The 27,233-nt window shown below is 47.7% G+C and overlaps 1 protein-coding gene across 7 annotated transcripts in view; it reads right to left on the bottom strand.

The window, feature by feature from the left end:
• mgaa (MAX dimerization protein MGA a) overlaps positions 1 to 27,233 on the bottom strand; it is a 33,100-nt gene that overhangs the window by 4,513 nt on the left and 1,354 nt on the right. For 3 of the 7 annotated variants that reach the window (XM_085392541.1, XM_085392536.1, XM_085392537.1), the window contains exons 2-23: positions 16,834 to 17,924; positions 13,213 to 14,908; positions 11,526 to 11,793; positions 11,324 to 11,440; positions 11,069 to 11,191; positions 10,225 to 10,955; positions 8,378 to 8,648; positions 8,175 to 8,302; positions 8,016 to 8,084; positions 7,817 to 7,928; positions 7,421 to 7,740; positions 6,810 to 7,112; positions 5,356 to 5,689; positions 4,970 to 5,257; positions 4,232 to 4,890; positions 4,022 to 4,144; positions 3,834 to 3,945; positions 2,992 to 3,098; positions 2,479 to 2,567; positions 2,163 to 2,265; positions 1,867 to 1,978; positions 1,385 to 1,744 (exon numbers count right to left, since the gene is read on the bottom strand). In XM_085392541.1, the coding sequence (XP_085248667.1) occupies positions 1,385 to 1,744; positions 1,867 to 1,978; positions 2,163 to 2,265; positions 2,479 to 2,567; positions 2,992 to 3,098; positions 3,834 to 3,945; positions 4,022 to 4,144; positions 4,232 to 4,890; positions 4,970 to 5,257; positions 5,356 to 5,689; positions 6,810 to 7,112; positions 7,421 to 7,740; positions 7,817 to 7,928; positions 8,016 to 8,084; positions 8,175 to 8,302; positions 8,378 to 8,648; positions 10,225 to 10,955; positions 11,069 to 11,191; positions 11,324 to 11,440; positions 11,526 to 11,793; positions 13,213 to 14,908; positions 16,834 to 17,864 (7,456 nt within the window). In that variant the 5' untranslated portion in view covers positions 17,865 to 17,924. The remainder of the gene's footprint in view (positions 1 to 1,384; positions 1,745 to 1,866; positions 1,979 to 2,162; positions 2,266 to 2,478; positions 2,568 to 2,991; positions 3,099 to 3,833; positions 3,946 to 4,021; positions 4,145 to 4,231; positions 4,891 to 4,969; positions 5,258 to 5,355; positions 5,690 to 6,809; positions 7,113 to 7,420; positions 7,741 to 7,816; positions 7,929 to 8,015; positions 8,085 to 8,174; positions 8,303 to 8,377; positions 8,649 to 10,224; positions 10,956 to 11,068; positions 11,192 to 11,323; positions 11,441 to 11,525; positions 11,794 to 13,212; positions 14,909 to 16,833; positions 17,925 to 27,233) is intronic. The other 4 variants (XM_085392539.1, XM_085392540.1, XM_085392538.1 and 1 more) reach the window with 4 other exon arrangements.

Genomic DNA, 27,233 nt, shown 5'->3' with positions numbered 1-27,233 from the left:
AGCTGCCCTGGGGCAGACTGACAGAAGCCAGGCTGCCATATGGCGCCATCGGCCCCTCTGGCCAACACCAGTAGGCGGTAGGGTAGATTTATTATATTACACTATATTATCCAATATTATATTACATTATATTATATTATGTTATATTATATCCCCTTACACATTAGAGCCACAACAGGACCCACTAGAACATGGGAACAAGTAAAAGTGAAATATAAGAATATTCCACAGAATGGTAATATTTATCACTTATATTGCTTTTAGTCTCTTGGAAAGAGACCCTGAAATAATCTGTTTGTTTGTTCATAACAGCAACCAAGAAAAGGGCAGAGCAAAAAAAAGACAGGTGGTGGTCCTGCACCCCCTCGTCAACAAGTTGGTTAAGTAAATAATATCCTCACGGGAAAATCGATATCTCTCAATGAGCACACTGTCGCGCTGAGCTAAAGGATCCTGTCTGTCCCGCAATATACGCTGAATTCTGAGGACTCTCCTTATCAATCTTGCACCTTCCGCAATGGGTGGCTCGCGTAAACGGACAGGACATGGCTGCGACAGACTTCCCAAATCCACCTTCGCTTTTATAGCCGTGGTCTCTCAGCTTGATTACACGAAGTAATTTGCAATTGCTACTCTAAAATATGAATTACATCTGTAATAATCACATACATGTAATAGAATGTTAATAGTACATTTCCCTTTTTTAGGAAATGACCTGTATGTATCTGTGTGAAATCAATAAAAGGATCAAGTACTGCATTATCTTTAGTTACATTGATGTTATTTATTTATGGTGAAACAGTGGTGGAATATCGCTGTTGCTTTTGTATAAATGAAGCGGACATACCTGAGTGGCCGCGATCTAATCCTGTTTACATAAAGTAAACCTGCTCCCGAGCAGGTTTACGCTTACGGCTCTGTTGCTATGGCAGCAAGTCCCGGATGAGCTTCGGGGAACCGAACGATCCAGGATCACGCGAAATCGTCAACAATCAAATCCAGCTAACTTACTTAGCGAGGTACGAAGAACGGGCCCCAGATCCGTAAAATCTCACGTTGTTTTTTAACGCACCACGTTCGGCGTTTAAACGTGAAACAAGATAAAAACACTGTTTACTAAATTACGTTACTATTTAAAAATATAAAAATAGAAGCTTTTTCCACAAACCAATCACAATGACAGGAGCGACATCAGGTCGGACACAGAAGCCTGCCTCCTGTTACCTGACCTTTGACTGTATCTTACATTATTCATTTTTCACATAAAAAAACATTTCCTTTAAAAACTTAAACCTGAATATTTCACAAACACAATCACAGACATTTGCATTACTCAGTGGAATAATCCATCATTTCATTAGGAGCTCACAGGTCTTGGTCTCACCTTCTGCGGCCTTTGTGATCACAGATGGAGGCGGAGCCTGAGTCTTACTGCGAGACAGGATGTTCGGAATAGTCCTTGAACGCTTCGTGTCCACAGGTGCATTGTGGGCCGATGACACTTGGACAGGTGTAGGAGTGGGTGGGGCAGAAACAGAAGTAGGAGGGGCATCTGTGGACTTCTGTTGGGCTGCTGTTGTCGCGATAATGTTGTCGACCTTGTCACCTGCTCCACACCCATCGCTGCCCGCAGGTGGAGGAGCAGAAGTCCCGCCCCCTGCTGTGACCTGATTGGGTGCTTGCCGCCTCTCCTGCTCGGACGAAAACTGCTGCAGCTTCCTCAGGATCCTCCGCTCGCTCTTACCTGCAGCCAAACACACCAACGGGTTAGAGCTCCGCCTCCAGATGAGCAGGCAGGTCTTCGAGGCCTTGGGGTTCATAGAGCTCTTTGAGTTTTCAGCTTCACACGATGAACCTACGCCTCACCTGTTCTGCTGCAGATGTCCCTGACGTGTCCGTCCCTCTGCTGCGTCAGACTCGTCCTCAGACTCTTCAGGTCCTCCATCTCCGACTGCAGCGCCTCGATCTCGTGTCGAGCCTCGAACACAGAAAAGCACAGAAAACGTCAGGCTCGTCTTCATCAGCGGAGCGTCGACAGCCCCTCCCCCTCTGCGTTTAAATCGCGGTGATCAGCGAGAAATTGAAGGAAACCCGGGAGGTTCCTGATCAGAGGAGGAGGAGCTAAGAGCACCTCTGATGATTTACAGGTGTTTCCTGGTTACCTGCTCCAGCAGTAGCTCCTGAGGAGAGTCTGAGCTGCTCGTGGCCGATCTGAGAGCCGCGAGGAGGGCAGAGCCGGCGCGAGGAGCTGTCACCTCCTTCAGCCTGAAAACATGAAGAGACACTTTAAACACGGGCCCACTAACCTACAGTTCCTTTGACCTCCACCAGGTGAGCAGTTACAACTTCCACCACCGTGGGGCAGCGTCCTCACAGTGGTTGTTGTTTCATATTTGGTTTTATCCCCGCCCCCTTTTTCTCTACTGTAGTTCTTTTTGGAGTCAGGTGACCCCCGGAGAGCCGAGGGAAGGTTCTTACTCTGAGCTCCTCCTCTTCCTCGCCAGCCAACTGTTCACTCCCACCGTCTCCGTGGCAACGCCCCAACCTTCATCATCTTCTTGCTCCACCTGGCACAAACACAGACGCCTTGGGTGAGGCATGGCTGGACGGGCTTCAAGTTCAACCGATCAATAATCAAAGCTCTTTGTAAGCACAGGCTGACAGTTAATCCCACCTGACGCTTGTTTTTGAAATCTTCATTCGTTTCCTCATCTTCATTTTAAATCTCATCAAACTCTTTAAACTTCATTCTGAACTTTTCTTTACCTGATCAGGGTCACATTTAATCCCAGGGTTTTTAATCCTAGTCTCACTTCCTGCTACTTCTTGCTTTTTCATATAAATTAAGTTCGCTTCTCTCACTCTCCTCATCTCCGTTTTCCCATAAATTATTCCCTGTAAAGCTGTGCTTTTATTTTGAAAAAATAAACACTTAGGGAGCTTCCTGTGGTCAGAGTGAGTTAAAGATGAATTTCCATGATGGTTTCTTACATCGCTGTCCGTGACAACCACTCGTTCTTCATCTGATGAGATAACTGTCGGCTCATCCAAAAGTTCTGGCGCCGCCGCCATCACTGCTGCTGTTGGTTTGATCGGATCTAAATAAGAAGCAGACACACGAGTCAGAGACGCGTCTTCAAACAGGAAGTCATCGCATGCCTGTCTCGCAGTTTCTCAGTAGAGTTTAAAAAACACGCGCTGGAGGCGACATCCGCCTGCTCGCTGTCAGAAACGCTCCGGGACGATCAGAGAACTGAACGACTACTCGCCAGAGTATAGAGCAGCTTTACGGTTCACCAAGCCACAGATTCATCACCGCCATCATCACCGTCGGCATCATCACAGCATCGTTGCGTCAGCTTCCTGACTGTGTCAGAGGCGTCCTGTAGCGCCGCCCTGAGGACCCGTCTGACACCTGAATAAATAAACACTTTGATAAACACGATGCTAAATCTGTCACGTGGTCGTGTTAACCGCAGTTTTATTGATCGTGTGGATTTTACAGGTGAGAGAGCGCACACTGTCAGCATCACATCCTTCGTCAGTCATTAGGCGACGCCCCCAGCAACTTCCAAGTCCAGCGGCTGTCAGCTGACCTCTGGCGCACATTGCTGATGGGGCGTACTAAACTATTCATTCATTATCGGGACGCAGCGGTTGATTAATCTTCACATGATTGGCTGTAGAGCATGTCCTGGTCACGCCCCCTAAGCTGTATAGTTCCTGCGTGAACATGACATCGCTCTGTCTCGTCTCCTGCTCGGTGCTGACGTTCCCAATAACCAGGCCACTGTCAGGGTCACATGACCCACCTGAGTCTTTCTGCCTCTCACCTGCTGACGGCGCGACGCTCCACAGGTACTCATCCCGCCTCCTCCTCAGCCTCCTCTTCTTCCTCTTCAGCTGTGACTCCTTCCTCCTCAGCTCCTGGATCACCTCCACCGCCTGCAAGCAGACAGCACCACTCGTTACCCTCCAACCCACCTATCCACCGACCAATCAGAAGCGTTCATTTACTGACCGTCTTCAGCGTCGAGACCTTTGACGTCTTCTCCCCCGACTGTCCCACCGTCCTCCTCAGACGCTCCAACAGCTCACGCAGCCGCACCCGACGCAGCCGCTCCAACGCCGTGTGGAGGAGGCGCTGCAGTACACACACGCAGACACATCTGTGAGCAGGAAGTGTGTGAGATCTTCTTCATGTGTGTGTATTTCCTTTTCGCCTTCCTACCGTGTTGTTGGCGAGCGGCGCCCTCTCATCGTCGCTCTCTGACTCTCTGAAGTCTGACGAGTTTTCCGTCTCACTGCTTGACGTCACCTCTAACGACTGTGTCTCCGTGGTAACATGTGGCTTCTCATCCACGCAGATGATGTCCAGCTCCACTGGGTCCTGAGCCGCCTCAGGTTGAGGACCTGGCGGTGGCGCAGGCATGACCTTCAACCCTAACGAAAGTGGGGATGTGGGATTGCCCTCTGAGGGTATCTGGATGGTGGGCGAGATTTGAGGTGGTGTACATTTGAAGATCAGCCCCCCTGCTCCCGTGGCGACCACAGATGCCGTTGCGCCTTCGACACCCTTCTCGGCGCCATGAGGCACGGGGGCTTTGAGCGACAGGAGCTTCACTGGGGTCATGGGGGGGTTGGAGGGGTGTGTCTGCAGCAGGGTGAAGGAGCCTGGCACCGTTAGCACCTTGGTCGGGGTCTTGGGCGGAGCTTTGGCACAAGTGACAATGATGGGGTCCAGGCTGGAGTCGGCAGGGAGGATCTTAAAGGTACAGGTGCCCTTCTGAGACAGGAAGCCAGAGCTCAGGGACGGCGAGGAGGGCAGAGGCGGAGCCTGGGGACTGACTGTGTGGGCCACAGGGGAGAGGAGCGAGGAGGAGGAAGGACCTGCAGGGACAGAATCACAATCAAGATTTTAGTTTAACCTCAGATACGCCCCGCCCATCCCCAAGGTCTGCAGACTCACCTGGCTGTGCAGGCGAAGTGGGCATGACCGCCCTCAGCTGGCTGACGGGGACCAGCTTGACCAGTTTCCCGTCGGGTCGGCGGTAAAACTGGACGCCGGAAACCATCTGGACCGGCTTCAGGAGCATCCTCTGAGACCCGGGGGCGGGGCCCGGAGGACGAGGGGCCACGACAGGAACCGTCCCAGGGGGAGGCGGGACCTTAATCAGCACTACCTGAGGGGCTTTAGGGGTCGCTGTGCCTGGAGATGGATTAACAGGTGGCGCTGGCGAGCTGCTGGACAGAGACTCTGAGCACAGACGGATTCATCAATACTTTATTGATCGATCAGGCAGAAACAGAGATTATTTATTGATCAAAGGCAGACTATCACACGGAAACGCTCACCTGTGATGGAGGTCAGGAGGGTGAGCGGTGGGACCGCTCCAGGTGGGGTCACAGAAGAGGAAGCAGTGGTGGTGACAGTGGGAGAGGCTGTAGTGGCCGCTGCGCTTGTGGTGGTCACAGCAAGGTCAGAGACCACAGAGGAAGCTGAGGAGACGTCAAGAGGCGTCGGCCCCGACCTCCGAGCAGAGGTGGAGGAGGGGGGTCGCAGAGATGGCTGCTGCTGACGGGATGAGCTCACCCGTCCCGTCAGGTAGGCCGCCAGCCGGTTGGCCGGGTGGAGCGCCCCCATCCTCCCCAGCTGGATCTTAGCCAGCGGGTAGAGCTTCCCGTTCACCTGCAGGACGACACGGAGGGAGAGTCAGGTGAGTGGCGAGCGGCAGGTTAATCGTGATGCTGGTGACGCTCCGCCCAGGTCACAGGTCAGCAAACACAGATAGAAATTAAGGGTGACATCGTGACGAGCGTGTGAAGAAGCTCAGCTCATTCTTTTTTCCCCACCTGTCCCGTTTGGCTCTTTTGCATCAGAATTTTTGTCTAAAGGCGAATAAAGATGCCCAACAGATTTACTTTACCAGATGGACCATCCCAGCTTTGCCGTAATGGTCCATTTGATTCACCTTTTATTGTTTATTTTATTTTATTTATTTTCACTTGCTAAATATGAGACAGACTTGACTGGGGAAAAGAAAGAAAAACAGCGGGGCAGAGGGACGGGGATAAAGGGCCATCCATTCGCTTCTGCTTATCCTTTTTCAGGGTCGCGGGGGGCACTGGAGCCTATCCCAGCTGTCATAGGGCGAGAGGCGGGGTACACCCTGGACAGGTCGCCAGTCTGTCGCAGGGCCAACATACAGGGACAGACAACCAATCGCACTCACTTTCATTCGCACATTCACACCTAGTGACAATTTGGGTTATCCAATTAACCTATCCCCAGTGGGATAAAGGGCAAAAAACAAAAACAAACAAAAAAAAACACAAAATACATCTATGAATCACCTGGATCACCTGTTGAGAAAGAGAAAAGAGAAAACAAGCAGAAGAAAACGAGAGTAATAGAATAAACAACATCACAATGATCTATGTGAATATAACAGTAAATACTAAATATTAAACATTTTTTGCAGCACGTAAGATCGACAGCGCACAGTGTGCTTTGAGGTAGGAGCCAAAAAGGGTGTAGTTTGTGTGTGTGAGCACCCGTGTGTACACCTGTGAGCATGGATGCGCTCGTTTTTAAAAGGTTCCTTCATGTAATGACCTGCTAGAGGGTGTGGGGGGGCCACAGCCCCGTCCACCAGGGCATGAAGCAGGTATGGAGGAGATCAAGACTCCAGACATCCAGAGGCCCCCAGAACACAAGAGACCAAGGAAGACCAACAGAGGGGCAGCCGCGCCACTGTCCCAGAAAGAGCTGAGGAGAGTCCCAGATGAGGGGCTCAGCTCATTCTTACCTTGATTGGCTGGTCCGTTCCTCCCGGCGCTTTCCTATTGGCTGAGAGGAAGCCGGCAGGCGAGATTCCCGTCAGGAAAGGCAGAGCCATGTTGACCTTCGCCTCTGACGTCACTTCCTGTCCACTGCTCTCTGTCCAATCGTCCACCTGTTGATCCGTGAAGCCATCCTCCTCTGTGATGTCATCTTCCTCCACCTCCCTCTGCCAGTCCTCCACAGGCTCCGCCTCCTGCATTCTGTGCTCCTTCTTCATGTTACGTTCCTTCAGAGGCTCCACCTTCCTGCCCACCCATGCTGCATCCACCTGAAAGACATGAGGTGTAATCAACCATCACACGTCAGGCGAGTTTATCACTGTGACACACGCGTAACCATGGTTACAGGCGTTGCGGTCATTTTCTGGATGACAGGAAATGGTGACCACATAAACTAAAGCTCATTTGTTTCACAGGTGAACGCAGCTGTGATTGGTGGAAACAGCCCAGCAGCTAACCAATCAGCTGGCAGGACTGTTTCTGAAACTCAGACTCAACCAATCAGAAACATTTCTACCACCTTTATGACTTATCAATGAAAATGCACCATTACAGAGGAGGCTGCGACGGCACCCACCTGTCTGCGCGGCGCTGTCGATTTCCTCGCCTTCAGCGCGGATCTGGATATCTTGACGTGGTACTGGATGCAGCGCTCGGCGCCGCTGCCTTCCACAGACTGGCCGGTGGGATGGATGAGGAAGTTCTTGATCCAGAACGGGCGGTCTAGCCGGTTCTGAGCCATCGCCTCGCACAGCTCCATCAGCACGAGGGTCCGGTCGGCCTCGCTCTTCCACTTAAAGTCGGCCCTGATGAAGAGACGCTTCGACGGCTTCGGGGTCGGCTCAGCAGGAGGACTCGGAGGAGGCTCGGAGGGAGTCGGAGCCTGAAGGGCTTCACCTGCAGAGGAAACCTCCATGAAAGGACAGAAAACATGGCAGCAGGGGCTGATGGGAGAGCAGCAGCGTGAACGCACCTGCAGGAGGCTTAGAGGTCTTCTTCAGCTTCTTCACCTTGTGGGGCTTCGGCCGATCAGGTCGGACGGTGCCTTTGGTTGCCTCCCGGTGGACAGACGGTGTCGGTTTCACCTGGCAATGAATCAGGTAATGGCACAAATCACAGCAGAACAAACATTTACAGTAAGAGCCTCGTTCCCTCAGGAACTGCTGGCTTACCTTCTGTTTCCGGATCTTTCTGGAGTATCCTCGGACTCTGGCGCAGCTGCGGTGATCTTCTCGGACCTTCTGGAAACAAAGAAACGAGTAGTTTGTGCAGCGGATAAATGTGCGGAACGGCCTTTAAAGTGCTACGTCCATGTTTAAACAGGTCCTTACCGCAGGGCGGGTCTGTGGAGCCGCCTCAGGCATGCGTACCGGCTCTGGATCCGAGCGCCCGAGATCCCTCCTCCACAGAGTCCGGACCCGCTCGGCAGGCTGGGAGACGCTGTCCGCCTCCTTCAGAACTGCGACATGACCACGGGGTTATTATTTTTATCTATGCTTCTCTGACGCTTAAACCGTGAACCGCAGAGACTCACCGTAGGCCATCTTCATCTTCCTCTTCTTCTTGGTGCTCCCGTGGTGTGAGGAGGGGCTGGAGTCGGACCCGTCCAGGTTCTTGAGGAGGACCACCTTCTGTTTGAGGCAGCTGCAGCCGAACATGCACGCTGGCCGGCCGCAGTGGGTGATCCTGGAGTCGCGGGAGAGGCCGAGGCAGACGCAGCCCAGCCGGCAGAACTCGTTCAGACACGGCGGCGCTCGTCTGCGGCTCAGCTGGATCGGCGCCGTCGGGTTCTCGCTCACGAAACCCTGAAGAAGAACGTCAGACCTGTTTATTCTAAACGTGCGTGAAAATCTGCCCACTTCCTCATGAGTGTTTCGCATTTGTTTTTTTTTTTCTTGCTTGTGTTGCACTGATTTCCTGTCACATGACATCTGTGCTTCCTGTTGATAGCAGCGTCACACAGTCAACATGTCTACTTTAGTTTTTGACCTTTAAATAAACGCAGATAACCCAGAGTTTGTTTAAGGCTCGGCACGAGAGCGCCGCACCACTGCTCACTAATCTGTAATTACTTTACCTGAGCGGTCTCTTGGACGTGTGCACTGTAGTCACGCCGGCATCGAATCATCCAGGTTACGGTTAAAATAATCAAATTACAGCATTTATGTTAGACGACTTTTAATTAACTGCTTCAGCCCACTTACAATGAGAATGTAAAACAAAAATGTAGTCACTGACCTGTGTAGCATGTTAACACTATTGGAAGTAAAAATAACTTTAACTCCAATTTTGAAAACAACCTTTTTTTTGTATAAAGCTGACTGTATTATGAGTCTGTGGTCTGGGAGAGAGTCTGCAACTGTCTGCAAAATACAGTAAATAATGACCAATGTTGGGCAATTAATTATATGATGATTGATGATGAGATGAAGGAGAACAACAGCCTGATACCTGCAGGCCTGACAACAGCAGATGTATCACTGCTGTAACACCTGTAACACAGCAGTCGCCTCATTGTTCTGACACACACAACAAAACTACTGACTACACTACACACTAACTACACAAGACAACACACTAACTTTAGACCAAAACACGCTAAACGTCTCAAATCTCTCACATCTCAAACACGCTGTCACTCCTAAAACTTCCCCCTTCCTAAACTACTAAGTGCCATGTTGCCATATCATTTTTTGATTGGTCGACATGGTACATTTTTGCACCAATAGCAAACGGGAGGGTAGGAGGAGTTTGGGTTTTGTCTTTGCTCACAGGCTTTCGAGCGTTTTCCCTATAAAACGCGGTTTTTACCGTTTCTTCCCGCAGTAAATATAAACAACGACAGTATTCAGGAAGAAAACCAAACATTGCAGATATTTTTATCGTAACTCTGGTTTTACGTGGCCGATCAACACAATTTAAAAACTGGTATATACGAATGTGAATCGCATCATCGGCTGGACTTTGGGATAAGGTGGCATCGTTCTGATCCCATACGGGAGCAGCCAGACACTCACTGACTAACACTGAAGAACAGAATCGTTAACGTATTAATTTTAATTTCAATTCAGGTTAGATTTTTTTTCTGTGCGCAGACACCTGCCAGCTTAGAGGGAACATTGGTTGTAACCTTGTAATAGTGTCTAATTATCTTTAATAGTCTGTGATTATTAACAGTGTGTGGTTGTTATTACTGGTCTGTAATAAACACCTGTTAGTTTGCCCTTCACATCATTTAAACTCACACAGCACAAAGTTCCTGCAGTATTTTTCAAAGAGAACATTAAAATGATCATTTATCACAAAAACAAACAGCTGTTTTACACTGAGCTGCACTTTCACCCCACCCTCTAGGAGATGCTGCAGCCAATGAATGCTCACCGTCTGAGTGAAGAGGGACGTGAGGGCGATGGCGGCCCTCTCCGTAGTGATGCTGGTCCGGCGCAGGCCTTCCCACACGGCACCGTCTTCCAGGACCTTCTGTTTTTGCAGAGCACGGGTCATCGGCTGGCGCCGACTCCTGCCGCCGTCCTCGCTCTGCCCACCCCCCAGCTCAGAGTCCGACTCCAGCGGGGCCAGGTCCCTGGACATAACCGATGGGGGCACTGTGGCCCTAGAGGGACTGAGGGTCTGAGATGAGGTCCTGGGTTTGAGCCTCCTCCGCCTCTTGATGGGGTTTGAATCTGGGCGTGATGGAGGCGCTGAGGGGGCGTGGCCCACAGGCTGCTGAGGTTCCAGTTGACTGGGTTCAGGACCCAGAGCAGCTGCAGGTTCTGGTCTGAGTTTGCTCTGTTTAGAACCTTTCTGCTTCCTCTCACCCCTCCGGCCTGGTTTAGGCTCTTTGAAGCGGGGCCTCTTGGAAGGGGGAATGAACCCAGATATGAGGTCAGAGGAGGCGGGGTCGGCGGTCTGCTTCTTCAGGACGTGGTCCAGGGTCCGGACGTAGCTGGTACTCCTGGTGGGCAGCTCGTACACCAGCGGCTCCACCGGCGGCTGGGAGAAGCTGGCGGCACGCTCGTCGATCAGCTTCCCCTCACTCTCCAGATACTCGTCCAGCATGTCGCTGCAGAACGCCGACAGGTTCTTCTTCTGCGGCTCTGAACTCGAACCGGCTGCAGGATTCAACACAAACCAGTTAGACCAGCACACGGCCCAGCGCGGCCGGAGCCGAGCTGAAAAACAACAAAACTATAACCAGCTGTGAGCACATGGCGTAGAAAAGCACCTTCAGGTCTGCAGGCTGAAGGTGTGGGCGGAGTCTCAGACAACGTGAACTTCGCTCTCCAACCTTTAATCTGAGTGACGTCTGTGGTTTTTCCTGTTCGGGACACAAATGCAGCAGAAACACCTGAAACAGAAGAGAACACAGGCGGAGCTGTTACCTGTAAACGGACTCGCAGGTGTTCTGCTCAGGCTGGGTGTTCAGGCACAGGTGAGTCCAGGTGAGTCAGGACACTTGCTTGTTCGTGCTCATGCTCACCTTGAGACGTTGACAGCGGCTCCATGCTGGCGCCCGGCAGGGGGAAGGGCAGGCGGACTCCCAGGTACTGTAGGTCAATGGCCAGAGACGGGTCCAGCAGGTTCATCTTCAGACCGACTTTCACAGAGAAGAACAAAAGCAGTCAGAGACAGAACAGAGAGCTTCTACCTGCTGCCTGCAAACAGGAACCAGGGGATCGTACCTTCCTGCAGCACAGGGTGGATGACCTGCCTGTGCTTCATGAGCTTCAAGTCTCTCAGCAGAATCTTCTGGAAGGAAGCGATCATCTCTGCCAGACTCTCCGCTTTGGGTTTGGATGGGTTTAAGTCGGAGCTTTGTTCATCGCTTATGTCCAACCGGTCACCGCCCTCAGGTGAGTCTGCAGTTCTTTGACCGTCAGGTGTGGGCCGTGGAGCCGGCCTGTCGGAGGAGTCGGCCAGGTGGAGCTTAAGAGCCTCCTGAAACAGGGGCTGTGTGTTAACCCTTAGTATGCATGCTGTATTATGGTGGTTTATGATCAGTTAGGGCTGCTCAATTAATCGAATTTTAATCACGATTACGATCTGGGCTTTCAACGATCATTAAAAATGACTGAGCCGATTATTAGCCCCTCCCTCATTTATCCGCGACACCTTAAAGGCCGGTCCGTGAAAATATTGTCGGGCATAAACCAGTCCGTGGCGCAAAAAAGGTTGGAGACCGCTGATTAAGAGGACCCGAGGGAAGCTCGGAAAGCTAAGCAGAAGTTATTTGGAGAGGAGAGTGACTGCTGTTGGTTGAAAAGAGAGTTTAAAAAACTTCAGTGGTGTTGCACACTATTTTATATTATTTTTTAAAGTCATTGTTAACCCTTTAAATCCGGTCAGAGCAGCACGCTCCGTGTTGTGTAACTATTTTTAAATCCCTGTAGAACCGGAACCGTGTAAGCTAGCGCAATAATTTGTTTTGCATATGAAACCGGAGGAGTTGTACTTACATCTGATGCCATCAGCTTGTCCTCGGTCACGGTTTCCTTCCACATAAAGCTTTGCAAAAATTGCATAAAAAGCGCTTGCAGGAACAAAAACATAATATTCCAGAAACACGCTTTGCCGATCCATCAGCTGTTCGTAACACTTCCCACAGTGAAATGATGCACCTGCTGTTTTCTTTGCAAATTTGCATCATAGGATTGTTTTTTGTTTTTCCTGCAGTATATAAAAACTGTATCTCCAAAATAAAACTATGAAGACACTCAAAATAAATTTCCTGTTGTTGTAAACTATTTTTTGCAACTTTATTGTATTTAAAGTTTTGAGGGATAAACCTCTTAAATTTCTCCAAGTAGAAATATATGTAAACAAAACAAAAGCGATTTTCAATATTTTTTGTAGTTTATTGCACTTTTTTGCAATTTATGTAATTACTATGGACTTAATGCATACATATTATTAAAATATGGGCTATAACAGTTGTATTGATGTATAGCAACTTGAAATGCTCCCACAAATGGCACTACAGCATGTAAAAAAAATAATATAAGCTCTGGTGGACTTGGTTCTATAGTACCCGTTGCCTACTGGTGGTGGTCAGAGGGCCCGGTGGCGCCAGTGTCAGCCAGCCTCGCCTCTGTCAGTGCGCCCCAGGGTGGCTGTGGCTACAATGTAGCTTGCCATCACCAGTGTGTGAATGTGTGTGTGAATGGGTGGATGACTGGATATGTAAAGCGCTTTGGGGTCCTTAGGGACTAGTAAAGCGCTATATAAATACAGGCCATTTACCATTTAGGTCTTAAAGGGTTAAATAAATATCGTCAAATAATCGTGATCTCAATTTCAGTGAAAATAATCGTGATTATCATTTTTGCCATAATCGAGCAGCCCTATGATCAGTTATCTATCCAACGTTACCTTTGAAGTGAAAGAGATGAATAACTGCTCCTCCACTTCCTCCAGGTTCGGCTGCATGCTCCTGTAGGTGGAGTCGTCCACCTCCTGCTCCACCTCGCTCTTGCCAAGCCTTCGCTGCCGAACCTCCTTCTTTCGCTTGCAGGGTTTTCTGGCTGGGAGCGGATGGACCTGCTGAGAAGGTTCATGTGTTTCTGTCACAGGTAAGCAGGGAACAGCCGCCGCCTCAGTGTTTGAAAACTCCACCCCCATCCCGAGGTCGACGTCATTGGACAAAAACTGCACGAGGTCAGCGAGTGAAGGCGTGGGAGAGAGTCCGTCGCCGTCTATTGACGAGAAGGTTGGCGACAGAGGCAGTTGAAGGGCGAGTGGGGATAGCTCTGCGGGGAAGGGCAGCGACTGTTCGCTCTCTGGGAAAGATGCCGGAGGATCAGGAGCAGGCATGGAGGTGTTTGGACTCTGTGGTTCAGGGTCCTCAGGTAAAGTCTGCGGTGGAGGCTGAAATGTTGTGAATGACGTGTCTACGAAGGACTCGGGTGGAGGTAACACTGTATGCCATTTAAACACAGACGGGTCTTCGGTGTCCTGCGAGTCTTCAGGAGGTCCTGCTGCATCACATGCTTCAGAGGCCGCAGAGTCGAGCTCTAAAGCGATCGAGGCCGGCAGGTGAGGTAAAGGTTCTGGAGAACTCGCAGGAGACATCGGCTCATAGCCGAAGGACGAACACTCTGGGTCAGGAAGCGAAGACCTCAGGGTGGGGGAGTCTAAAGGTGGTGTCGATGATTCAGGTGGTGTTTGTGGTGAGTTCGGGGAACATAACACTGTGGGCGGGGGGGCAGTAGGAGGCAGTGAAGAGGTAGTAAGAGATGCCCCGAGGGAGCAGAATGGCTGGTTTAAGCCGGGTAACACTTGGGTACTGTCAGGGCCTCTCGGCTCTGGGCCCGGGCTTTCGGAAACGCGAGCCGAGCGGTCGTCAGTTCTTGGACCCAGCAGATGTGCAGCAGCAGCTGGACCGGGCTGCTGAGGAGACACTGTTTGTCCAGAGACATTAAAAACCATGTCAGCTAGAGGATCTGTACATCCGGAGGTCGTGAGGTCGGGCTTCAGGCTGCCGAGATCCTTGGAGGGATATGCTGCACCGGCGGTACCTTCCCAAAGCGGATGTGCAAAAGAAGCAGCAGAACTGGCCAATACGGACAGGCGCTCAGGAGGAGCTGCCGGGGCCAGAGAGTCCGGTTTGTTCTTTGTCTTTTTAGAGTGCTGCCTCAGAAAGAGAGCGAGCGCCGGCAGAGGCAGCCGAGCCGGCCGCTTGTGCTGCTTCATGGCTGTCTCTGTTGTAGCGTCTGGGTTAGGTCGGTGCTCCAAGTCCTCAGAGGAGTTCTGGGATACTTCTGGAGCAGCACGACCAGGACCACCCCTCCCAACACCATCGTTACAGTTTAGTGAATTCAGCGACTGCCCGTCGTCCTTAATGGTCCCTCTTATTTCACATTTCCTTGGAGGTGCTTTAACACATGTACTGTCTTTAAGGGCTTCTCGTCCTTTAGCTTTTACACTCGAGTTCTTAGTGTTGGTTTGCTCTGCTCTGAGAGAGGCGCTGTGATTGATGCCGAGCTGCTCCAGGTTGCATCTCTGCAGTGAAACGTGAGCTTCACGAATCAGCTCCGAGAACAACTTCTGAGCTGGACGTGAGACGCTGCTGAGGCAAAGCAAACGAAAACACTGGATTAGTGACATCGGTGTTATTTATGAGGTCAATCAAAACCTGCAGCATTAAACTCGTTGAGAGGACTGTTTACAATCAAGCTTCATACATGGAGCTAAAATTAGCCCGTTTCCTCCTGTGCAAAGGGGTTTGGGATCTCTGATTCTCTGTGATGTTGTATTTGTCTAACTTTAAAAAAAAATAAATCAAGTAAAGGCTTCGGAGCACTGTTTCTTCTTTTTTTAAGCATTTAAAAATCCCTTAATAATCTTATTTTCATGGTTTTATTCACTTTTACTCATGCAGAATGGTTCTCCAGGGAATAGAAGAACCGCAAACTGACCCGCCACCTCAGCCTTTATGATTCTCCTGCAGTGTAACGATGTCACAAACATCTCCTCCAACTTCAGTTTTGAATGCACCAAACAACCACCATCATGGAGGCTGTGACACGTCTGATTTGCCGTTAACCGCTGTGTTAGCTGATTGGCTGATGGTGAAGAGGAGAACTCGACATCAAGAGGACAGAACCTGCCAGGTAGTCTCTGAGTTCCTTGGCTGGAACACGGACAAAGATGTGGTTAGCACCTGGTTGCAGACCTAGATCTACAACCAGGTCTGCAGGTCACACAGCAACTCAAGTTTGCAGATAAATGTTCAGTCATTTATCCAGGGGAAGAATTCCAGGGAGAGCTCGGTTCTAGATGTCCTAACAATCATTGCATTGAGTTTTTCCTTTCCAGTCACCTTTCTCACTCACTGTGTGTCAACAGGCCTCTCTGCATTGAATCATATCTGTTATTAATCTCTGTCTCTCTTCCACAGCATGTCTTTATCCTGTCTTCCTTCTCTCACCCCAACCAATCACAGCAGATGGCCCCGCCCCTCCCTGAGCCTGGTTCTGCCAGAGGTTTCTTCCTGTTCAAAGGGAGTTTTTCCTTCCCACTGTCGCCAAAGTGCTTGCTCATAGGGGGTCATGTGATTGTTGGGTTTTTGTCTGCATGTATTATTGTAGGATCTACTGTACAATATATAGCACCTTGAGGCGACTGCTGTTGTGATTTGGTGCTGTATAAATAAAATTGAATTGAATTAACAGATATTCAGTCATGTGTGACTGCTTCTATGATACCCACAGACTGCCAGGAGCAAAACAAACCAAAAACCATCCCATAATTCAGACGCTAAAGTACTGGGTGCGAACACCTGCTGGGCTTCACGAACCAGAGCTGAACATTTACAGCAAGTAACTGGGACCATCACAGACTGCTTTGTGCTGTCGTTATGGAACAGATAAAAAAATAAGTGTGTTCAAGGTAAGACACTAAAGATCAGGAAACGGTGTGTAACGCTTTCCTGAATATTCTGATGGACAATCAGAACAAGACGCCCTTGGTTCGGTGGGGAACCAAAGACCCTCAAAATTCAAACGTTGCCCCAAAACTGCTCCCATTGAAGAACTTTTACTTTCTAGTTTCTCTGGAACTCTGGCCCTTTTAGTTCTAAACAAGTACAGCATCTCTCCACCAATTTAAAATCTCTGCAAACAGTTTTTGAGTTTTCAGCAGGAAGGTGGAGATCCATCAAACATTTATTCATGTCACCATCGATTTGTAGTTTGTGCATGAAACTAAAGCTTGATGTGTAGCTCACACAGGTGGCTGAGGTGGACAGCAGCAGTTGGGCTGGTGGTGGGTTTCTCAGAGGTAATCCACTCTCTCCACTACCTAACAGACCCACCCCAGCTGCTGTGGCACACAGAGATATTTCTCTGGAGGTGCTCGTCAGTGGAAGAACGGTTACGACACACCGACGGTTAACATGAGCCTAAACACAGGAAGTCCGCTGGCTGACTGGAAACACGTCTTTCTTACACACCTGATACTCAGTACAGAGAAACTAAAGAATCAAAGTCTTACCCCAAAATCTGCCCGGGGGGCATGGCAGCAGGCGGATCTCTGTTTGTAGTGGAACTGTCTTTGAGGTCTCCGGGCACTGAAGGTTTGGACTCCACTGATTTGGAGGCTCGAGGTTTGTGGCTTGCCAGCAAAGACCTCAGGCTCTCCTTCACAGGAAACTGCTCAGCAAATCCTCCTTGTTTATGGAACGGATCCCCAGAGTTCGCTTTCAGTTTTCCTCCCCATGAACCAGACCCGTCCTCCTTCAGTCCCTTAGTGAACGGGTTGTAGTTGACCTTCAGCTGAACAAACCGAGCGTTCTGATAGGCTGTGACTGCCATGAATTCAGTCTGGGGGAATGAGAAGGTAATGACACCGGGATCACTCAGTTTTATGTCTTTAGCAGCTTTGTCTGTCTGGACCACGTGCAGTCGCGGTAGGTAGCGGTGCATCGGATGCAGAATAGTGTTCCCGTCTCGGTCTGAGATGTTGTTTGTGAGCTTCATCCTGTAAAAGGACACCGGACTCTGCATCCAGTGTTGGCCCGTCGCCGGGGACTCTAGATGAGCAAAAGGCTGACTCTTTGCATGCCGTGTTCCTTTACCATCAGCTTGCCAGTTCTTGCCGGTCCATCTATAGTGACTGTTGTCTAATGGCTGGAGGTCCATCATCAGAGTGTACCTCCTGGATGGCTGCAGGCCGGAGATGCGGAAGCGGCAGTAGGGGAACATCCTGCTGCCTTGTTCGGTCAGAATCATCTCTGTTCCACATCTGAAGAACACGTTCCACATGCTGTGGTTCTCCAGGGTCACTGTGATGCCCCCGCAGGTGTTCTCCGGTGGCAGAGTGTCCGACTGAGGCTTTTCGCTGGCGGGATGTTTCTGCTCAGTGCCCCTCCTGACAGCCTGCTCCACCCCGCCTTCGCTCGCCTTCCCGGGTTTCGGGGTGACGCACCATGACAAAGGGGGGCTGCTGGCAGCGGTTGCTGTTGCAGGGGTGGTCGCCCTTTCCTGATGGAACACCATGTTTTTCTGCTTCTTCTTAGAAGCCATGAACAGGTCCAACGAGGATCCTGGAGTTTATTCATCTGCACGACAGGTCAGGACAGCATCCTGAAAACAAGAAGCACAGAGTCAATAACAGCTGCACAAGATGCTCAAACAGAGTCCGGTGATGTGTTAAAACATCATCCGATGGTTTCGTTAATGCCCGAATTCTCCACACAGAACCACAGGATGCACCTGGATCACAAAGCTGAGCTGTCAGGACCGTGAGCCCTGGAGAGGATATCAAAGACCCCCTCACACAGACTTTAGCTCCTGAGGACCCGGCCTTCGCGGTCTACGTGGGCCGGGTCCTCAGAAGGTCGGGTAGGCCGGAAGTAAAGGGCTGTGAAATTGGACGGTCTAGGCTTCAGATTTACGTCACCGCTGTCTTGGTGGAGTTTAATAAACTCGGCCGTCTTCTCCTTGCTGTCTAAAATATAACAGGACGCTGGAGTAAACTCGACCATCTCACACTTCTGTTTAATCCGTTTTCTGTTTGACGTTTATTCAACTGTGTGAAAACCAGAACTTAATCTCAGCCAAACCGATTTACTCAGGAACACATAAAACACTGAAAAAAGCCCAACAATAACATTTTTAAGTTATCTGAGTGACGTATATACAGTGTTGGGTAACTTACTTTTGAAAGAACTATGTTACTTCGTTACTTTCAAAGTAACTATGTTACTTCGTTACTTTGGTTTTACTCAGAATTCTACGGTGGCCCTGAGAGGCCAAACGGACTGCAACTTCAGAAAACACTTGCAAAAGAAAAACGCTGCAAAAAGAAAAACGCTGCAAAAGCACACACAACACAACGGAAATGTTTCTGAGGAGACAATAACCGGACGGACCAGTTGCACAAACCAAAACATGTATGTATGGCTGTATCCCAATTCAGGGTCTGCAGCCTTAACAGTCCTCAAGGGCCGCGTACTTAAAGACCGCTGAGGCCGGAAGTGCGAGGCTTGTGAAATGGGACGGTCTAGCCTCCGTTGCGCTGCCCAGGTCGCCTAGCAACCATGATACTAACAGCTGGAAACGTTTCATACAGCTTTGTTTGACAGAAATGAAGGAGAACAAAATGTTTTATTGTTCGTTCATGTTTTATGACATCACTTTGATTAGTTGAGTATCTGAGGCTGAGACCACAGGACTGTAAAACATGATAGTTGGGCTTCATTCCTGTGCTGAACAGTCATTTCAAGATTAGTTAGTAAATAACAATTAGCTGATGTTGTTCATGAGACTAAAATCATCTCACTGTGGTAATGTATATACAATATGGCCAATATTATAGTTATTGTCAGATTATTATGATAATAATAATAATAATAATGGATTGGATTTATATAGCGCTTTTCAAGGCACCCAAAGCGCTTTACAATGCCACTATTCATTCACTCTCACATTCACACGCTGGTGGAGGCAAGCTACGGTTGTAGCCACAGCTGCCCTGGGGCAGACTGACAGAAGCGAGGCTGCCATATCGCGCCATCGGCCCCTCTGGCCAACACCAGTAGGCAAGTAGGGTAAAATGTCTTGCCCAAGGACACAACGACCAGGACAGAGAGCCCGGGGATCGAACCGGCGACCTTCCGGTTACAGATACGCTTCCCAACCCCCTGAGCCCGGTCGATACATTACAGCAGTGAACATGAACTCTGTGCCAAATACTGAGCTTCAGTAAAGATTCAAGTTGCAGCTATTTATATTTCCTATCACCTTAAATCTTCACTCAAAGACACTCAAGTATCTTTGACAGTGTCTCTATAGATGTATTATACAGTGGGGCAAAAAAGTATTTAGTCAGCCACCGATTGTGCAAGTTCCCCCACTTAAAATGATGACAGAGGTCAGTAATTTGCACCAGAGGTACACTTCAACTGTGAGAGACAGAATGTGGAAAAAAAAAAAAAAATCCATGAATTCACATGGTAGGATTTGTAAAGAATTCATTCTTAAATCAGGGTGGAAAATAAGTATTTGGTCACCTCAAACAAGGAAAATCTCTGGCTCTCACAGACCTGTAACGTCTTCTGTAAGAAGCTTTTCTGTCCGCCACTCGTTACCTGTATGAATGGCACCTGTTTGAACTCATCATCTGTATAAAAGACACCTGTCCACAGCCTCAAACAGTCAGACTCCAAACTCCGCCATGGCCAAGACCAAAGAGCTTTCGAAGAATACCAGGAAAAGTATTGTAGACCTGCACCAGACTGGGAAGAGTGAATCTACAATAGGCAAGCAGCTTGGTGTGAAAAAATCAACTGTGGGAGCAATCATCAGAAAATGGAAGACATACAAGACCACTGATAATCTCCCTCGATCTGGGGCTCCACGCAAGATCTCATCCCGTGGGGTCAAAATGATCATGAGAACGGTGAGCAAAGATCCCAGAACCACACGGGGGGACCTGGTGAATGACCTGCAGAGAGCTGGGGCCAAAGTAACAAAGGTCACCATCAGTAACACACTACAACGGCAGGGAATCAAATCCCGCAGTGCCAGACGTGTTCCGCTGCTGAAGCCAGTGCATGTCCAGGCCCGTCTGAAGTTTGCCAGAGAGCACATGGATGATACAGCAGAGGATTGGGAGAATGTCATGTGGTCAGATGAAACCAAAGTAGAACTTTTTGGTATAAACTCAACTCGTCGTGTTTGGAGGAAGAAGAATACTGAGTTGCATCCCAAGAACACCATACCTACTGTGAAGCATGGGGGTGGAAACATCATGCTATGGGGCTGTTTTTCTGCCAAGGGGACAGGACGACTGATCCGTGTTAAGGACAGAATGAATGGGGCCATGTATCGTGAGATTTCGAGCCAAAATCTCCTTCCATCAGTGAGAACTTTGAAGATGAAACGAGGCTGGGTCTTCCAACATGACAATGATCCAAAACACACCGCCCGGGCAACAAAGGAGTGGCTCCGTAAGAAGCATTTGAAAGTCCTGGAGTGGCCTAGCCAGTCTCCAGACCTCAACCCCATAGAAAATCTGTGGCGGGAGTTGAAAGTCCGTGTTGCTCGGCGACAGCCCCAAAACATCACTGCTCTCGAGAAGATCTGCATGGAGGAATGGGCCAAAATACCAGCTACTGTGTGTGCAAACCTGGGGCCCGTTCTTCGTACGTCGCTTACTACATCCAAGATCAAATGACACATCCAAGATCAAATCATCGCGCTAACCGTGAGCTCGCTAATCCGGTTCCCCGAACACACCTGCTGTTGACGATTAGTACAGCTGGACGCAGTAATGTGACATCACTGGGTGTCGTAAAAGGGGCTACGCATCGATAGTAGAAACATTGATCGGCAACCCTCTGATTGGTCGGCGAAAATGTCGAAGGGGCGTGCTCGGTATTTTCCGGCAGCAGAGCAAGAACTCATGAGTGCGGGATTTCAGGAGTTTCAGAGTTTAATTAAAACGCAAGAGAACACTGCAAAGGCTGCAAAAGCAAGGAGAGAGGGCTGGCAGAAAGTTGCTGACAAATCAAACTCGTAGGTAATTTAATAATAATAATAATAATAATGGATTCGGTTTATATAGCGCTTTCCAAGGCACCCAAAGCGCTGTACGATACCACTATTCATTCACTCCCACATTCACACACTGGTGGAGGCAGCTACGGTTGTAGCCAGGCTGCCATATCGCGCCATCGGCCCCTCTGGCCAACACCAGTAGGCGGTAGGGTAGATCTATCATATGACACTATATTGTCCAATATCATATGGCATTATATTATATTATAATATGTTATATTATATCCCCTTTCACATTAGAGCCACAACAGGACCCACAAGAACATGGGAACAAGTAAAAGTGGAATACAGGAGTATTCTACAGAATGGTAATATTTATCTCTTAGATTGCTTTTCGTCTCTTGGCAAGGTAATACTGGCCTGTAATACTCTGTTAGTTTGTTCATAACAGCAACCAAGAAAAGGGCAGAGGAAAAAAAGACAGGTGGTGGTCCTGCACCCCCTCGTCAACAAGTTGGTTAAGTAAATAATATCCTCACGGGAAAATCGATATCTCTCAATGAGCACACTGTCGCGCTGAGCTAAAGGATCCTGTCTATCCCGCAATATACGCTGAATTCTGAAAACTCTCCTTATCAATCTTGCACCTTCCGCAATGGGTGGCTCGCGTATACGGACAGGACATGGCTGCGACAGACTTCCCAAATCCACCTTCGCTTTTATAGCCGTGGTCTCTCATCTTGATTACACGAAGTAATTTACAATTGCTACTCTGAAATATGAATTACATCTGTAATAATCACATACATGTAATAGAATGTTAATAGTACATTTCCCTTTTTTAGGAAATGACCTGTATGTATCTGTGTGACATCAATAAAAGGATCAGGTGCTGCATTATCTTTAGTTACATTGATAATATTTATTTATGGTGAAACAGTGGTGGAATATCGCTGTTGCTTTCGTATAAATGACGCGGACATACCTGCGTGGCCGCGATCTAATCCTGTTTACATAAAGTAAACCTGCTCCCGAGCAGGTTTACGCTTACGGCTCTGTTGCTATGACAGCAAGTCCCGGATGAGCTTCGGGGAACCGACTGATCCAGGATCACGCGAAATCGTCAACAATCTAATCCGGCTAACCTACTTAGCGAGGTACGAAGAACGGGCCCCAGGTAAAGACCTATAGTAAACGTTTGACCTCTGTTATTGCCAACAAAGGTTATGTTACAAAGTATTGAGTTGTATTTTTGTTATTGACCAAATACTTATTTTCCACCCTGATTTACGAATAAATTCTTTACAAATCCTACCATGTGAAGTCATGGATTTTTTTTTCACATTCTGTCTCTCACAGTTGAAGTGTACCTCTGGTGCAAATTACTGACCTCTGTCATCATTTTAGGTGGGGGAACTTGCACAATCGGTGGCTGACTAAATACTTTTTTGCCCCACTGTATATAAGAGACAAATGTCGTTCCTTCAGTATGCTGGCATTACTAAATTTGGCTCAATGCTTACATACATGTGTAAAAAGCAAATGTACGAGCTGTGATAACTGTGTCTGATAGAATGAAGAGTAGACTGATGTATGAAATATTCCTTTATTGGGTGAGAAAATCAGACCATGTCATAACTGCTTTAAGTCACACAGAATAGATATCAGAGCCTTAAACAGGCTGACTTCTGCTAAATGGGTCAAACTGGGCAGAAAGTCTACAAACACATAACATCCTTATAGAATATGATGTAACACTATAGATCAACTTAGCTCAGAATATATAAAGCATATAAACAATTACAGCAATATGATGCAACACACACAGCAGTGCTACTAATCCAAAATACTCAAAGCTTCATAGAACTGAAACAAACATTTATTTTTAGCTCCATTCTGCTGCTGATACATACTTTAGGTTTCTGAATATAAAACTTGTTGCTGCCTTTCATAGTGTGTAACTTGAAGGCCCTGAGTACTTTCTCCCACACTGAAAACACTGGAATGATCAAATTATTTGAACATTACCTAATAAGACTGATTCAGGACAGACAATTAGTTATTCTAAACTTTCCTAGCAGTCCTTCACAAACAGGGAACAGTCTGTCTATGCTCTCCATCTGTCAGCTGCTGCTGGCTCTTCCTCCTCCTCTTCCTCACACACTGCTGAGTTTGTCCTGGTGTATTATCAGGGGTGCAAAGCCTCACAGCTGATGAGCAGCAGTGGGTCCCTCAGTCTGTCCTCACTCTGGACACTTGCAGTCGTCACACATGGAAATCAAATGTGTGATAAGCTGCAGGATTCAAACACAAGTGTAACTTATAAACACATGTTCATACTTTTATTCCACAATCAGAGAGAAAGAAACAGAGAGAGTGCAGGACAGACAGACAGGTGACAGTCTCAGGTGTATACACTGCTACAAAACAGCACCAGAGAAGGAGGATTTAGTGTTTGTGTTATTACGAAACAAGAAGAGTTCCAGATGGTACAGTGGACACATGTGTGACTCCTGTGATTAAAGCATCTTTCTTTCAGCTTAACGAGTGAACCGTCAGCTCGTTCAAACACATGTTAAAGTCCGTTTGGCTCGACACCACCGAACAGAGGCAGAAATATAACATAGCTAACATTAACAGTGCAGTGAATCCTGCTTGTGCCGTGATATTCAGGACTGCAAACCGAGCAGCATCACTGACTTTTAGCTTGTTGTGTTTGTGGATATATGACTGACTTTAATTATCCACAAAATCATCACATTCTCTGTAAGAGATAGATATATATAGATATATATATAGAGAGCGAGAGAGAGAGAGCTAGAGAGAGAGGTACAGGATTTCAAACAAAGTAAACGCTGAAAGTACAAACATCACTAATGTCACATAACTTTGCCGACATGTGGCCAACAGTAATGTTTTAATGTTCTTCATTATTAAACATTTGCACATAAATAAGTGACATGATATTTACTACTTACTTTTGAAAGTTTACTCTTCAGCTGCTCCGCTTCCACTTCTTTGAAGTGTCTCCCAGTCCCAGTGCACTTGTTAGCATTTTTTGGTTCGTGCAACTGGTCCGTCCGGTTATTGTCTCCCCAGAAACATTTCCGTTGTGTTGTGTGTGCTTTTTGCAGCGTTTTTCTTTTTGCAGCATTTTCTTTTTGCAGCATTTTTCTTTTTGCAAGTGTTTTCTGAAGTTGCGGTCCGTTTGGCCTCTCAGGGCCACCGTAGAATTCTCTTATTAATGTGTTGCTTCCAGCAAGGATGCCAGTGTTCTAGCTTGCTTACATGTTAGCACTATCCTGCCACACTGCACTGTGCCACCTAATGGCAGTGTGAGTGCAAGTTAATGATGAAATTAATGAAACTAAATTAGAAATTAACGATGTTTGTTTTATGTGTCACTTTTTTTTCCTGTCTGTTTTAATCTATTTCTATTGTTTCAACCCTCTACAAATGCAAACACGTCATTTTGGGGTTGATGCAGCAGTGTTATAAATCTAATCTATCACTAGGAAGAAGCAGTGGATCCTAAAACAAACAACTGGACCGTCGTCGACTGACGCCATGATTCTAGCTAGATTCTAGACTGCAGATGAGCTGCATATGTGTTTAGTAGTAATTTGTTTTTGTAGAGGGTTAGCAAAACAACCATGTTTGAGGGTGTCGCCCTGGCGCTAACCAAAACGCTATTTAGTCGAGTGTGACATCATTCCCAGGTCCGTGTTCCGATTTCCGAGGTCAGTCGAACGCAACACAAGTAGTAACGAGTAACGACCCCATCTAAATCCCAGTAACAATAAATGCTTTACTGATTTTGGCATAATAACTAGTTACCGTGCTCATTACCACAATAATAACGTAGTTACTGTAACGCATTAGTCCCTACACTGTTTATATATCATGTTTAACCTGAGTAGCGAAAGACCGCGGGGGTCTGAAAACGATGTGCGGGGAGTACACTGTTTTCGAGGCTCGGACCTCTCGGCTAGCTATCGAGCTGGTGGGTAATAGACGTCTGCTTATTCCTGCGTCTTCTGGGATCTTACAAAGCTTCAAACGAGGTGTCGACGATTTTGATCGTCGATGTAATCTTGACAAGTTGACTAATCGTGGCAGCCCTAATTCAGACCGTTAAGTTCAATACTGGTTACTGACCAGTTACTTAACAGAGCAGGCACCAATGAAAATATCAGACAAGCACCATCATCTGTGTGCATGTGTATTGCCAGTTTGCTGATAGGGGAATCGTTTCTCTGTTATTTTTATTCTTTCCTCTGCTGCACAGATTAAACAGGCCTTTATTTCTTGTTGTAAATCAGCAAACACTGACCTCAGTAACACGATCACCACTGAATCTTTAGACGCAAACATGGTTTTCTTATCCATCGTATGCTTCATATACACCAGAGTCTGTTAAAGCTTTTGGGTGGAGGCAGGCCCTTGCAGCGGAGACCTCTGTAAGCTTAGCTAGCGATCACACGGGGAGAGAGCGGCAGCGACCAGACATCACGGGAAAGACGTTTTTTAAGTTCAATAACTAGATGATTTTTAACTGATGAACAACAGAAACGAAACAAAATCACAGATTCTGCTATAAAAACACAACAAGACATGGTGGACATTATGGTGAATCAATAGCTGTGCATAAATATGTTTCTATATACATTCATTTAAAAAGTGCGTGTTTCAGTTTGGGTTCCACGCTGAATCAGGAACGTGACACAAAATCATGTCCCGTCATCACAAAGGACACGACAAGAAGCCAGAGCGGGCTGAGCTTCAACCTCACAAAAAATACTCTGGACTGGGGCTGGGCTATCTCATACCGTTCACGGTAATACGGTGTAATTTTGGGCAACGATAGGAAAACGAAATATCGCGATAGAATATGTGTAAAACGCGCATGCGCAGTGCCTTTGTTTACATACGCACATGGCGGCAATGCAGAATGAGAAGAGCGAAAGCGGATCATTGAATGAAACAGATGAACCAGAACTGGTTTGTAAAAATGCTGCAGCTTCACTGGTGTGGAACTGGTTTAGTTTTCGTCCATCAGATACACAACAAAGCACTATTTTCGGTAGAGCATGCTAGCGGGCCGTCGTTATTACCGTGTTGTTTGGAAAATACGGCACACTTAAAATCAATCCTTTGATTTTTCTGAAAGTTGACAGTGCCCCTTATAATCCCGTGTGCCTTATGTATGAACTCTGGTTGCGTTTACTGATCTTGAAACAATTTTATGTACACGGCGCTCGAAAATCTGTCAAAGGTTTCAGTACGACTTTGCTGAGCTACGAAGCCGCACCGCTGTACCGCGGAGTGATACGTACTGTGCTTCAACATAATATTACCGTATTGTGTGTGTATAACCTCTTTTTAAGTTTTGTGGATATTATACATGGTTATGCTGAGGATATGTCGGTCAGTTTCCACTGGAAATGCCTTTTGGTTAAACTGTCAGCAACGAATTTGCATTTGCACTGTTACATTTTTATATAACTTTATTGCATATAAAAAACAGCTGCTTGTTTAAGTGAAAATACATTGATGGGGGTTTTGCACTAATAAAATTGTGGAGTTGTAAAGCATTTTGTCTCGTGTCAATTATATCGTCAGTTATATCGTTATCGCAAATTTTCAAATGTATATCGTGATAACTATTTTTGGTCATATCACCCTGCTCTACTCTGGACGAACATTTACTGAAACATTTTGTGTTATCATTGCTGAAACTGACATCCTGATTGCAATCACGTTAGCCTGAAAGTGCTAGCTGATAATGCCTACCGCCACGTCACATCCAAATACAGTCAGGTATGGTCACAGGGTGTGTGATGTCATGTTGCAGGATGTTTACCTGACACAGGTGTAACCTGCTGACGACCT

Source organism: Rhamphochromis longiceps, linkage group LG19 (genome assembly GCF_057381845.1).
Source record: "Rhamphochromis longiceps isolate RC_006_pf linkage group LG19, R_longiceps_female_GT1.1, whole genome shotgun sequence".
Lineage (NCBI taxonomy): Eukaryota > Metazoa > Chordata > Actinopteri > Cichliformes > Cichlidae > Rhamphochromis > Rhamphochromis longiceps.
Note: the sequence above shows the minus strand (reverse complement) of the source record. Positions and strands in the feature narration are given on the sequence as shown.